The 12685-nt window shown below is 40.2% G+C and overlaps 2 protein-coding genes across 2 annotated transcripts in view; both read left to right on the forward strand.

The window, feature by feature from the left end:
- Nucleotides 1-4533, forward strand: part of fhip1b (FHF complex subunit HOOK interacting protein 1B) — a 34370-nt gene extending 29837 nt beyond the window's left edge. The window contains exon 13 of the mRNA XM_086265698.1: nt 4429-4533. The gene's annotated coding sequence lies outside the window, so the exon portion shown is untranslated. The remainder of the gene's footprint in view (nt 1-4428) is intronic.
- LOC147310910 (uncharacterized) lies at nt 4468-8125 on the forward strand. Its single transcript, XM_086265699.1, has 2 exons — nt 4468-6381; nt 6480-8125. Exons 1-2 carry the CDS (start codon nt 4468-4470, stop codon nt 7221-7223), a joined length of 2658 nt encoding a protein of 885 aa, XP_086121825.1. The 3' UTR covers nt 7224-8125.
- Nucleotides 8126-12685: the final 4560 nt, after the last annotated feature.

The following is a 12685-nucleotide window of genomic DNA, read 5'->3' on the forward strand; positions in this document are numbered from 1 at the left end:
ACATGACTGTCGGGTTAACTGGTGTGTATGTAGAGATGTGTTTCACTGTGTTGTCCCTGTGCTAGGTTAGCCTTCTTCCACTGGTCAGAAAAGACATTTGGAGACATTACAGCACAGTGTTTGAACTTGATTGATCAACTAATAATAATATTTGTCCCCAATCACCACAGAGAATATAAATGGCTCATGTTTCGGGGGGTGGGGACTCACTGACCCTAGAAATCAATGTTTCATGTAGATAAGTAAATCTCTAGCATTAACGATAGCTTGAAAACTTCCATGGGTTTTCATCATAAAGCTACATGACATAAATATGTGGTGGTCCCTGAAGCAACGTACTGTGTGGTTTGAGTTAATAGATTTACTCTGACTCGCTGCATTTTCTAAAACACACATCTTCGGTTCAAGTAAAGTATAAAGTACACAGTCTGAACACCAAGACAAATGTCAAATGTGGATCCACACAATTTGAAGTCTGCACAAAGAGGGAACTGGAGTTGGCTTGGCTGTGTCCTAGCAACAGCAAACAAGAGGGAAAATGGCACAGAGGGAGGGCTGGAGGCTGATTGTATGAGGAGTACAGGGATGTAGTAGAGAAGAGTGGAGCGGTGGAGCAGAGCCGGTACCTGACTACAGGTAAGACATTGCAGGGTTTGATGTTTTTTGTTTTCTTCCCCTACAGATGTATTTCATATACCTATTTTCTAGTACAATTTCAATGTTTTGTTAGTTTATTTTATTTGAAAGTGTGGGTGTTAATTTACATTATTCACTTTTTTGACATATCATGAATCCTTTGATTACATGTAAAGTTCAGTTTTTAATTTTGTTTTTATGTTTTTGTTATTTTAATAATACTACAAGGTTTCCTATTGACTTTTCCTTACATGGCCTGACATTCAAAACATGAGCAACTGGACTCCCTCATCTATAATTTACTTTGGTAATGTGAGCACAACCTTTGGCGACTTGTGCCAGTCCTACCAGAGATGGGACTACCACAGTTCCTCCTGTCACTTATCCCCAACATAGATAAAGTTACTGGCAATGATGGTGGAAACATTCATTGCTTGTTTTTGAAGGACTATGTCCAGGTTAAAGTTTGGGTTCAGTGATTCGTTTTGCTCCTTACAATGTTTTGAAGTATTAAAGTAACCAATTGTAAGTGCTGTGGATTTCATTATTTTTAATTGTTAATATTAAAAAAATGTAAACTGCAGACAGCAGACTTGTTACTGAAATACTTAATTCGTACAGCTGATACAAATGCCACAGGCTAATACAAAAAGTAAAATAAATGCAGTCAGCAATAAATATATTTCTCTCGACTGTTTTTTATGGATCTGTGTTGGTTGAATACCCCAAATCCTTTTCTCTACATACCCAAGCAAAAGCATAACCATAGAGCTTGCTTTACTTATGATTTGTGTACAACTTTTGGGAGCTCGGCTTCAGTTTAGGTAAAAGGAAGTTATAGGACGTTAGATTGCCCATAACTAGTAAAGACGAGCTTCATTCACTTCTATGACCTTTGCTATGGTAATTAATTTTTCCCACCAATGTTAAACTACTACCTGCCCACAAATGAAGCATTTGGTTAGAGTAACTGTAGTTCTCTGGAAATATTACCCGGTACTCAATTGCTCTCACCAAGAGGCACTTCCCATAGTGAGATATGGAGTGAGGTTTGAAATAAAACTGCACGTAACTCACATTAAGTAGGGTATCACGGTGCTCGTATCAAGCTAAAGCTAGTTTCCTAGCTGTAGCTAAAAACACTTTGTATTTATTTTGTACTGAATCGAATTTAGGTGACTTCTGAAGTATTATCATAATTGAACATTTGACATATTGTGGGTAATGCAATAAACTACTTTCAATTCTTTTCCTTATTTTCAATAATATACATGATCTCACTGAACAGAACATGCAGTATAGCACAGTAATTTACTTTTACTGTAACATCAAATAGGCCTAAAAACAACAGTCACTGTCTATTTCATGCTTCATAAGCTTAAAGTCAAAAGTACACTTCAAAAACTTTTGAGGAGAAAGTTTGAAGTAAAATATCTTGTTGAAGCTACTTGTTGAATTGTGACTGTTGTTAAGTATCTCAAGTTGTTTCCACATCTGACAGAAAGGTGGGATATAAATTTCTTAATGTTTACCCTGCATAAGTGCTTCTGTTGATTTTGTGATGGCTCACCGTGGTTATCACAATACAGCACACAGAGGATCGACATCTTTCACTGCTGCTTCTCTACATCGCTTTGTACAGCTCATGAATAAAATATCAAAGCAAGATCAATTCGCAGGGACTGGGGAGTTGAGAAGTACTGTTGTGTTGACACACTGGCTGTCTCCTTACCTCCCACTCTCGCCCTCACTCTGGATGCTTCTGGCTGTCTGCTGCTATTTGAAATGCTAATAGATTTCTCGACACTGAACTCAAAACTTTTCTTCCTTGCCTTAGCTAGTTCTTTCTACCCACAGCCTCAGCTCTCTTATGGCCTCTCTTCATATCTGTATCACCTTTCCATAAGCAGCTGTTTACTCAGAAGCACTTCACAAGCAAGCATGCACCTCTGCCAGACTAAATTGGTGTGTGACTGATTCATGATTTTGGTCTGTCATACACTTACGCATTACGGAAATCATGCCTAATGACAGATAATTTCATGGGAGTGAGGTGTTTTGTAACTGGATGCCATTATCCCAATTTTAGTGCAGATGGATGACTGAATATGCTGCATGTTGCTGCTCCAATACAACAAAACTCGTTAAAACACAAGAGTTTCAAATCTCATTTGAAATTATACTTAGCTATTCTTAGCATGGCAGTTTATTAGATTGCAATCATACTTGTTACAGGTATTATTTAAGTCACAGGACTAATATTTTAAGCTACTTTTAAAAGAGTATAAAATTGTGCATAAACTCAATGCAGTACACTGAAAAAAAAGTTCTTTCAATTTACTTGATTTTATTGTGTACATCGGTCCCACATAATATGAATAAGTATGACTGACTTAATTTTCCACTTTCCCTCAAGTAATTAATGCTTGTCACATCAAAGTATTTTATTTCCATCAGATTACTTTAAAAAAATCATGTTTGATGTACTAATATTAATCTATTATCATAATATCAATGTATTGCATAATGTCAATATATTTTAATATTTAACACCAACTTATTTTTATTTGCCAGTGGTACGCAATGATATTACGTAATGTAAACACATTGCAATTATGTTCTTGCAAGACAAATTATGGCTTTAAATCCTACTTAATTTTTTCAATTGAAATATTAACTGATCATTATTGACAAAAAAGGCAAAGACTGAGTGCTACTGAACAATACACCTTTATTCAACTGTAACAGCAGTGAAAGCAGCAATTCTGCCATGAACAAGTCCAAAATCGCATCCATATAAACTTGTTAACACATTTTTAAAGATGGCCTGCAGAAATAACTAAAAGAAAAAGTTAGTTTGAGAATATATTTGCAAATGTTTCACAAAAAACTGACCTTAGCAGCAAATAAAAGAAAGTGCTTATAGATGATCCTGTCATCTCTTACATATAACATTTGTATTAATTACACAATTGAAAATGTAAACTAAATTAAGACTACCTGAAAAAAAGCAACATGCTTTTATGAATAAACAGCACTGTTAGCTAGCACTGTAAAAACAACATGTAGATGCATTACAGACTACTTTTTATATAGCATGCATGCACTACAACAATTCTGTGAAAACGTACCCAACTAAAACAAATGTATTTAAATTACTTACCTTCTCAGTATGCCTGACTCAGTGCCAAAGGTTGCATGTGGCTGAACAGTCTTCCAGAATCTGGCGGTCAATTGCGCTCTCCTTAAATTATGTTGTTGTCTTATTGGATAAGACTCTAGGTCTTATTATCCAATCATATTTAGTTGTTGTCTTTGAATATATTGCATCATTTCCGGTTGTGGTCAAACATGATTACAATGGTTTTAGTATTCTAATTTAGTCACTTTAAATCAATGCAAGAAAAATGAGTAGTCTCAGTATTGTTTATAATCAAGTAAATAGTACTTTATTTAATCATGTAAATAAGAGAAACATGAAAGGCTTGTGTAGCATTAACTAAATTCATTTGTGCAAATTCAAAAGCCTCCCAATTCCCATTTTTTCAGTGTAGATGACCAGCGCTTAATTTTAGACTACATAGGTTCAAAATAAAATCCCAACATTGAAAAGAAAACTTTGAAGTATGTACAAAAACTTATGACTCACTCCTAAAGTCATGCTGAAGTAAATCGGTTGGTTTTGATAAATGCTTCGGAAATGTATGCACCAGAACTTTACAGTGGTGTTGTGCCCCGAGTGAAGCTGATCTTCTTTTTTTTTTCTGTATTTATCTCTCCGTCATTCTGAAGGAACTAAATACTGGAGAAGTACAAATCCATCCATCCATAATGTTGGGAACATCTTTGGGCAGCACTCCCACCTCTCCTATCCCAGGCCACTGTCCAAGCCCTGATTGCCAGTCAGATGGTCCTTTCTCTGTTGTTCTCCTGCATCAGTACCCTCCATGCTGGGTAACCCAGGCACAGTGTGACCTTGCCCAGGCAGAGGCAGAGCTGCGCAGGCTGCAGGAGCATCATGAAACTGAGACTGAATCTGTAAAGCGTGGTGTAGAGCGAGCTATCCTGGGAGCACGCAGAGAAGAGCAGCGCCTGCTGGAGAGGGTGGAGCAGGACCATCGGGACACTCAGCAGCGTCTAGACCAGATCCAGCGGGAGAACGTGGCAGCAGCCCGGGTCAGCCAGTCCCTGTTGGACCAGCGGCTTTGTAAACTGGCAGAACTGAAAAAGCAGATTCAGGAATTGGGTCAATCAGTTGTAAAGGACAGTGGGCCAAGCCAGAACCCACTGCTGAAGGAGATTTCAGAGTTCCTACAACCTTGGGAAATCTCAGTTTCTCTAAAGAAAGTGAACTTCAAACCAAGCTCACAACCGAATGCTGTCAACTTTGGAGATATTCGTGTTCAAGAACAAAGCCTTTGCCTGCATGCTGGAGGTTGTGGGCCACAAGGACAGCCATGTGCTCTTCATTCACAAGAGATGCTCTGTGAAGACACAAACTATCAAGGTTCTGGAAAAGAGAAGAGCACCCAAGGACAGGGATTTATTTCACCAACCGGCAGGGTTGTTAGAAAGATCAGCCTTTCTAACCGGGGTGACCTAGAATCAGAGGAAAAAAAGCACTCTTCTGCAAAGATATGTCACTGCGAACAGGCTGACTGGGAATCATCTCAGGAAGATGAGGTAGAATCAGTTTCCTTCCAGCCACAAGGTGAGGATGTATTTTTGGCTGTACCTACAGTTCTTAAAAAATTGGACATGGAAGACGAGGACAAGATAAACAAGAATGGGAAACCTTACTCACCAAGGAACAAGAGGAAATGGCTAACTGTGGCCTCCAGCAGGAAGCCAAACCTTTTACCTGAACAAAAACAGCAGCATATAAAGCTTAGTCAGTGCTTAAGTTTAGACGGTCAAAATGGAGATAAGGGAAGAGTAGGTCAAGATTCCAATTATAGACTTTTAAGATACTGCAACAGTTCCCTAACATCTCAAAGAGAACCTTCAGCCAGCCAAAGCTGCCTAGACCTCACATCCAGGGGTCGACCCCCCTCTTGCCTCAGCCAGTCTTCTGATGAACACTCTCTAGGGACGCTCGGTGACTCTGGCCGAGCACCATCCCCAACAGACAGCCTTGATTCTAGCTATACTTTCATTGTTAGCCCATCTCATGACTACAGTATGAACAGAGGCTCTTTGAATTACAGTTGCCGCTTATCAAAGTCTGCAGTGGACTTGACTCACAAGACGCGCCCATTGATTACTAGTGGGCCAATTGAGCAAGGAGTGTGGGGGATTAGGGGCAGCAACTTCAAGACGAGCTTCACCTCAACCTCGCCGACTCTCAGAAGGAAATTGAAAGCCTCTGACATGGGGCATACTTTCTCGTCGCCTTCCTATAGAGGTCAAAATATTTTATACCAGCCACAGAAACAGGCTACAGCTGCTGGATCAACACAACCTCCTGTGGCTAGGTCTTTATCCCTGTCTGTTATAGATGGTTCCTGTACAACAGAACTTGAGGCAAAAAAGTGGGGCAGAGGACAAAGAAGGCAGCAAGCACTGGTGGAGTTAGAGGAGGAGTGTGACTTGACTTCCACAGAATTTAAACCCAAAGGTGTCCATCTCATTGGACAATTTGGAAAGCAAGGTTCAGGTCGAGCTGATCTTACCCTGCCAAGTGGTATCCATGCCACACCACAGGGTCAGCTCTTTATAGTGGACTGTGGAAATGCACGAATTCAGGTAGGTGTTATACAACTCAAACATGTACAGAAATTTTTTTTCAGTGTGGGAAATGAAACTGTCAATGAGGTTATAATTGAATTTCAACTTTGAAACAGGTGACTGACGCTCGTGGAAATGTCCTCCAACAAGTGACCTCTCCAACTGCTGGTGGCTCTGACAGACAGTGTAGGAACTACTTTGACATTGCGGTCAATGCTAAGGGTCTGATTGCAGTAAGCTGTGCAGCAGAAAGAGCTCTTCTTGTGTTCAGCAGGCACGGCCGACTGCTTCAGACCTTTGGAGGGTCTGGGTTCGGCTCTGCAAAAGATGAACTGGAAGCTCCCAGGGGTGTGACTGTAACCAGGCTCGATGAATTCCTGGTAGCTGATATTCGAAAAGGTACCCTCATTGCCCTAAAGCTTGACCCTAAGACAGGCTCCCGTCTTGAACGCACAGTGGTAACTGGATTCCACCGACCCTACTTAGTGGCAGCTTGCTTAAGCTCAGGCATGGTGGCTGTATCCGAGAGGGGCAATGAAACTGGTCGTGTACCTTGCGTCAAAGTTCTGGAGCCAGGCTGGAACACAGTTAGAGTTTTGGGTGTATGTGCAGGAATGGGACCTGTCCTGACCTGTCCCTGGGGTATCTGTATAGATACAGATGGTAATGTTTTGGTAGCAGATTGGGGGGAGCAGCACAGAATCCTTTTATACCCAGCACAGGGAGTAGGTTGGCCCATAATAAACCAGGGTTTGAGTAGTCCACGTGGCCTATCCTTGCTACCTGATGGCCAACTTGCAGTGTCAGATAGCATGCATCATTGCATCAAGATATACCAGTACAAATCATCCCAGGACTAGGAAAAGTGTGCTGATATTAAGAAAAAAAAACCCTAAAGTACAGCACTGATAAATGATGCATTAGTATTCGGCCCAGCTGCACCTATGAGTCACATGTCTGCCTGGATTTGTAGGCCAAAGGCTACATCCATGATAAAAGCAAGGACTATGAAGCTAAGCTACAAAGAGAAAGGAAAGAAAAGCTGGTGTTGCACTAGGCAGTGAGTGTTCCTCATGTCATTTATAGCTTGTTGTTGTTTAGCTGCTTTGAAGTGTTCAGGGTCAAGTAGAATTGCTGTTTGTTTGGTGTCTGTTGTTTGTAGATTAGAGTTTAGTCACAGTCTGCACAATGTCTGTGTTGATCTGTGTGCTGCTCAGTTTTCTACCAAAGCTGATAACCCGCAGGCATGAGCACAGGCTAGTATTTACTCATGCATAAATTTAATAAAGCTATCCAATCCTGCACGAATATGAATGGACTCGCATTCATTAACATAATATTATTGCAATTTTTAAAAAGTAGAGAGTTTGTACTTTCTCCAATGTGGCATTTTTATTTTCAAGTGATACAAAGAGCAGGGTGTCTGTGTTTCAAATACATCTCGTCACAATTGGATTCGGTGATTCCTGCAAATTCTACAATTTTTCATGCTGTCACTGATTTTTACTGACAACGAGTTAAGCTCTGTGGCTCTTTTTCAGTCCACCCACTCCCTTCTTGTACAGCAGCATCTGTCAGCAGTGGAACCCGACTGTCAGCCAAGTTTTCTTTTGTGAGATGTGGCTGTTTGTAGCAGATGTTTCATTCGGCAGACGACTGTCCGTTTGGGATAGGGTGAAAGCGTGAAATTATTAAGAACATTTGCATTTGCTTTTTAGAGCTGAGAGATTTTCTTTTGCAGCACCCTGTGGACATATGTATGACATATCGTTAGCTTCATAGCATAAGTGCCTAAGTCATTGACTTAGTCAAATGACTTAGGCAATTATGCTATGAAGCTAACGATATAAAGGTTAGGCATAACATTATGACTTCGGACTTGTTTGTCCAGCACATCACACAGATGGGAAGTTTGGATTGAGATCTGGGGAATTTAGAGGCCAAGTCAACACCTTAAACCAACTGTTGTGCTTCTTAAACAGTTCCTGAAACATTTTGGGGGGTTACATAGTCTGCAACATTGACACATACCACCCACCTAAGCAAAGTAACATCCACATGGATGGGAGCACCCAAGGTTTCCCAGCAGAACATTGCCCAAAGCATCACACTGCTTCTGTCAGCTCACCTTCTTCCCATAGCATCTGCTGGTGCCAGGTGTTCCCCTGATAAGTGACACACAGGCATCCGGTCATCCACGTGATGTAAAAGAAAACATGATTCATCAGATCAGGCCACCATCTTCCATTGCTCTGTGTTCAAGTTCTGCTCACATGCCCATTGTGTTATTTTCAGTAGTGGACATGGATCAGCGTGGCCATCCTGACTGGTTTGCGGCTATGCACTGCCACACACAACAAACTGTAATGCTCTGTGAATTCTGACACCTTTCTATCAGAACCAGAATTCACGTTTTCGGCAATTTGAGCTACAGTAACTTGTCTTTGGGTTCAGACCACATGGGCCAGCCTTCCCTCCTCACACGTGACCCTTTCACTGATTCACCATTTCCTTTCCTGGACCATTTTTGACATATACTTACCACTGCAGACCAGGAACACCCCGAAGAGCTCAGTTGTCTAGCCATCACAGTTTGGCCCTGATCAATCGAAGACCCATATCGATTGGAACTGATAGCTTTAACCTAAATATTGTCCAAAGGCTGAGCTTGCTGGATAGATGTATCTGCAAAGGATGCAATCTTCTGCCATTTAGAACCTTACAAGTTAAAGGAAAGAAAAATGGGTGGAGAATTAGTGTGAATCATTGCACCAAAACTTAAAAATTCTAAACTAAGTTCTGTAAAAATTGTGTCTCAAACAGCATTTATTTAAAAATGTCAAACAAAAGCCGCTTAGCTTTAAGATTTAAGTTTCTTTTTTCTACCCCCTGATGGCAGCAATATGACATTCTGCTGGTTTTAACACTACTGGGATGTATATACGTCCTTAATTCAACACTAAGGCTAATACCATTTTCACCATCACTGTTCTTATTTCAGTGCATGTTTACATCATTTTTACATTTGTTCTTAATAATTGTTAATAAATCAACACTCGTTTTGTTGTTGAGTTGCTGCTTTTACTGAATTTACCTGGAATTTTTTTTCTACCTCTTGAACATGTCTAAAATGTTCCAAGCCTTTCTGTCATGATACAGTCACTAGGGAACAGAGAGGTTGGAGAACATGGCATGACCAAATTACTGCAACTCTGTGCAGATTGTTAGACCTGCAATCTGCCTTTGAAGTGGTTTCTTTGAAGACGGGGACCAGAGCTGCCGTCTTCACAATGACTTTGTTGTGCTGATAAAATGGCAATTAAGCCTGAGTCAGCCTGCTCAGTCCTATTGCCTCAGAGTTTGTGATTGAATGGGCCTATGAACTAAATAAGTAAAAGTGCTGTTTGTTGCTGTCTACGTGCATAACTAGTTCGATTCAGACTCCAGCTAGAGGCTCCACAAATACTGGTGTACTTGCTGCCTTATGGCAAAATAACATAGATGCTCAGGAACCTTGAGCATCTTGAGACACGTGCAGACGAGTTGCATGGATCAGCACAGACGGCCTGAGATTGATGGTAATATGCTGTCTGCTTTAATCAACTGGACTGCTATATTTGGGAAACTTGGTCAACTTGTATGCTCTTTGAAAGTCAGACTGGTGCAGTCACCATGTGATTGAAAGCAGTTGCCCAGAGGTTGAGAGTTTTGAACACTAAACCTCTGAACAACCAGAACTTGGAGGAAGCAATGGACAGAAAATAATTTCACTGCAATCACTGATTTTTTTTTTTCCTTTCCTAATCACAAGGTTTTAAATCCTGTTTTTCTCTCTAGTGTGTCTGAGCATTTAGATTAAGCCATGAAATGTCAAGACAGATTTAATACATTAAAAGGTACAAAAAGGTTTCATCTGTCATCTTTTTTTAACTTCATGTCTTTGGATCTCTCTAGTTTTGATGATTTTCCATGTTAATGATAATAAAATGTAAGAAGGAAAAGTTGTGTGATCTTCATTGGGCTTCAGTCGTCTATTGAGTCCTGCTAATATCTTGTATTACCTTAAGGTTGTCTACAATATTAAAAGTTGACATAAACACAGTGTTTGGTTCACAATAGCGTAAACTAGATCTTCCACACCATGAATAAATATGGGGTTTGTGTCTTTTTGTGAATTTAAAAACCAATATAGACTGTGGATTTTTACACAAGAGCTCAGTAAAATTCAGCTGTACCACCACTACAATTATGATTTTATTTGTGGTGAAAATTAATAGAATGAACTTGCACACAGAAAGAAGTGAAGGAGGATCCTCTCGTGTCTAACGCCCACCTATTTGTATCCGTTGCCAAGTGAAGAATAACATGAGGGCTCTGTTTGCATTTTAAGTCAATTTCCTGCACATCTGAGATACTCATGCCAACCTCTCCACAGATCAAACTCCCCCTCACTCCTCCCCAGCTGTTTATCAGTACTCGTCTCTCTCGAAAATGTCGTGATTGCTTCGCAGAGAATGACACATGCTCTCTGCACACATTCTGGACATTTCGTACAGAGTGAAAATCACTTTCAGGGTCTGTTAGACAGCCAGCGGTGCAGTGTGGTCATCGTGTCATACAAGGGGAAAAAATGGCACAATGATGTCAAGCATTTGTTGAAAGGTTGATTCCACAGTAATTGCTCATACACAGTAAATGTAGGGTGTGTAGTCCTTTCAGAAGCTCAGTGTCAAATGAAGTTTGTATTTGTGTGACACCATCCTCCAGCACCGGTTTTCATGTCCTGTTAGACTGCTTCTTTCTTACAGCCACTAAGTAACCTCTTATTTTCTTTGGTAGTGTTTCCTGAATTTTGGTCCTTTACTGACCTCATCAAAGAAAAGAGCATTTCGGTTTCTAAATGGTAAATACAACACTTTTGTAAAGCTCCACAAATTAAAGCTGACACTTGAACTCCACTGTGATAGCGTAGAGACGCAAAATTACTCTACATCTCTCAAAGATAGCAGCCAAATCCAACATTCAAATTAAATACACATTTGCATGGAAGTCAGTGGCCTTTACCTGCCACTAGATGTTACTAAAGGGACTTGGTTGATTAATGGGGTAACTTTAAAGACATGCCATGGATTTTATCTGCAGACATACCATTTCCTCTCCTCTCTGTTAACTGCAACGCGAGCTCTTCAGAACGAATCTTCCTGTTTCCGTCTCTGTAGCTCCACCTGTTTCCCACGAGCTGTTTCCTAGCCAATCAACTATCCTGTTCATCCATTGTTCTTCACTCAGCGAGCTTCCTTGTTTCCAGCCAGCTGGCTATCCTGTCATCCAGCTTTCCTGTTCCTCATTTGATGCACCCCATTTCCCAGTTCACTTGCCCCAGAATTTTGTCAGTTACATTTTTTACAATGCGTTAATGAAACTCCATGACCTGCCAAACCTGCAACACTCTTAGTGAGCATGTTAAATTATAAAATCAAGGAAGTAAATAAATTTTAAACCTGTAAGTTCGAACAGTGTTTTAAATGCACATCAATTCATTTATATGAGGGTATGGTAACCTTGTGCTCGCTGTATAGTCTGCAAGGATGTTGTTATGCAGCTGTGGAGGAATTATGGAAATGAGCCAGTTCCTACACACAAAATAGCATAAAACAATAGAAGATTAACAGATTAGTGAGAGCATTTGTAAAATATAAAAAGCTCACAGTGTCTCTTTCTTATGGTCTTGGAGAAATTCTCAGTATTAGTGTGTTATTCAAGCTTCCGTTCATAATTTACATTTTGCCCTCAAGTAGCTTTAAGGTTCTGGAAATCATTATTCCGTGTGCCTCACAGTTTCATTAAAATACTTCACATGCAGCGCACAAGTTTTTAGTGACCCACAATGCTTTTAATCCTGTATATGCATTTGATCCTTTTCCTAAATGTTACACCCTGGGAAAAAAAAAAATCACATTGTTTGCTTTTGTGCTGACTTTATATGCCTTTGTTGGAAAAGCAGCGTGCTAACTGTTCCAGCTTCTCTGTAAAGCAGCAGGAGCAGTACAGCTTCTCTATGGAAACGCGCAATGTTTTCAAGCTGTTCCATTTTCTTCGTCAGCCAGCTTGTAGATAGTGTCGACTCTTGCATTAAAATAAACATTTTGCTCGTAGCGCTTTTTAAGGCTGACACTTCACACCAAGAAATAACTTTTCAAAATCCTCTTAAGAGTGGAAACAAATGCAGATGAGGGAAAAATAATTAGCCCTGCAAAGACTGCTCTCACAGTGCATCGGTTGTTTTCGACATAGTTAAGAATTCAGACAGTGTGACATTTTG

This window comes from Aulonocara sp. 'chitande type north' Nkhata Bay, linkage group LG16, assembly GCF_057382095.1.
Source record: "Aulonocara sp. 'chitande type north' Nkhata Bay isolate Kocher_YH1m ecotype deep benthic linkage group LG16, A_spYH_male_GT1.1, whole genome shotgun sequence".
Classification (NCBI taxonomy): domain Eukaryota; kingdom Metazoa; phylum Chordata; class Actinopteri; order Cichliformes; family Cichlidae; genus Aulonocara; species Aulonocara sp. 'chitande type north' Nkhata Bay.

Bases quoted from the DNA above. Each gene is read 5' to 3' on its own strand.
- LOC147310910 (XM_086265699.1), top strand. From the start codon at position 4,468: ATGTTGGGAACATCTTTGGGCAGCACTCCCACCTCTCCTATCCCAGGC. The intron at 6,382-6,479 runs GTAGGTGTTATA...ACTTTGAAACAG, and splicing joins GTGGAAATGCACGAATTCAG to GTGACTGACGCTCGTGGAAA.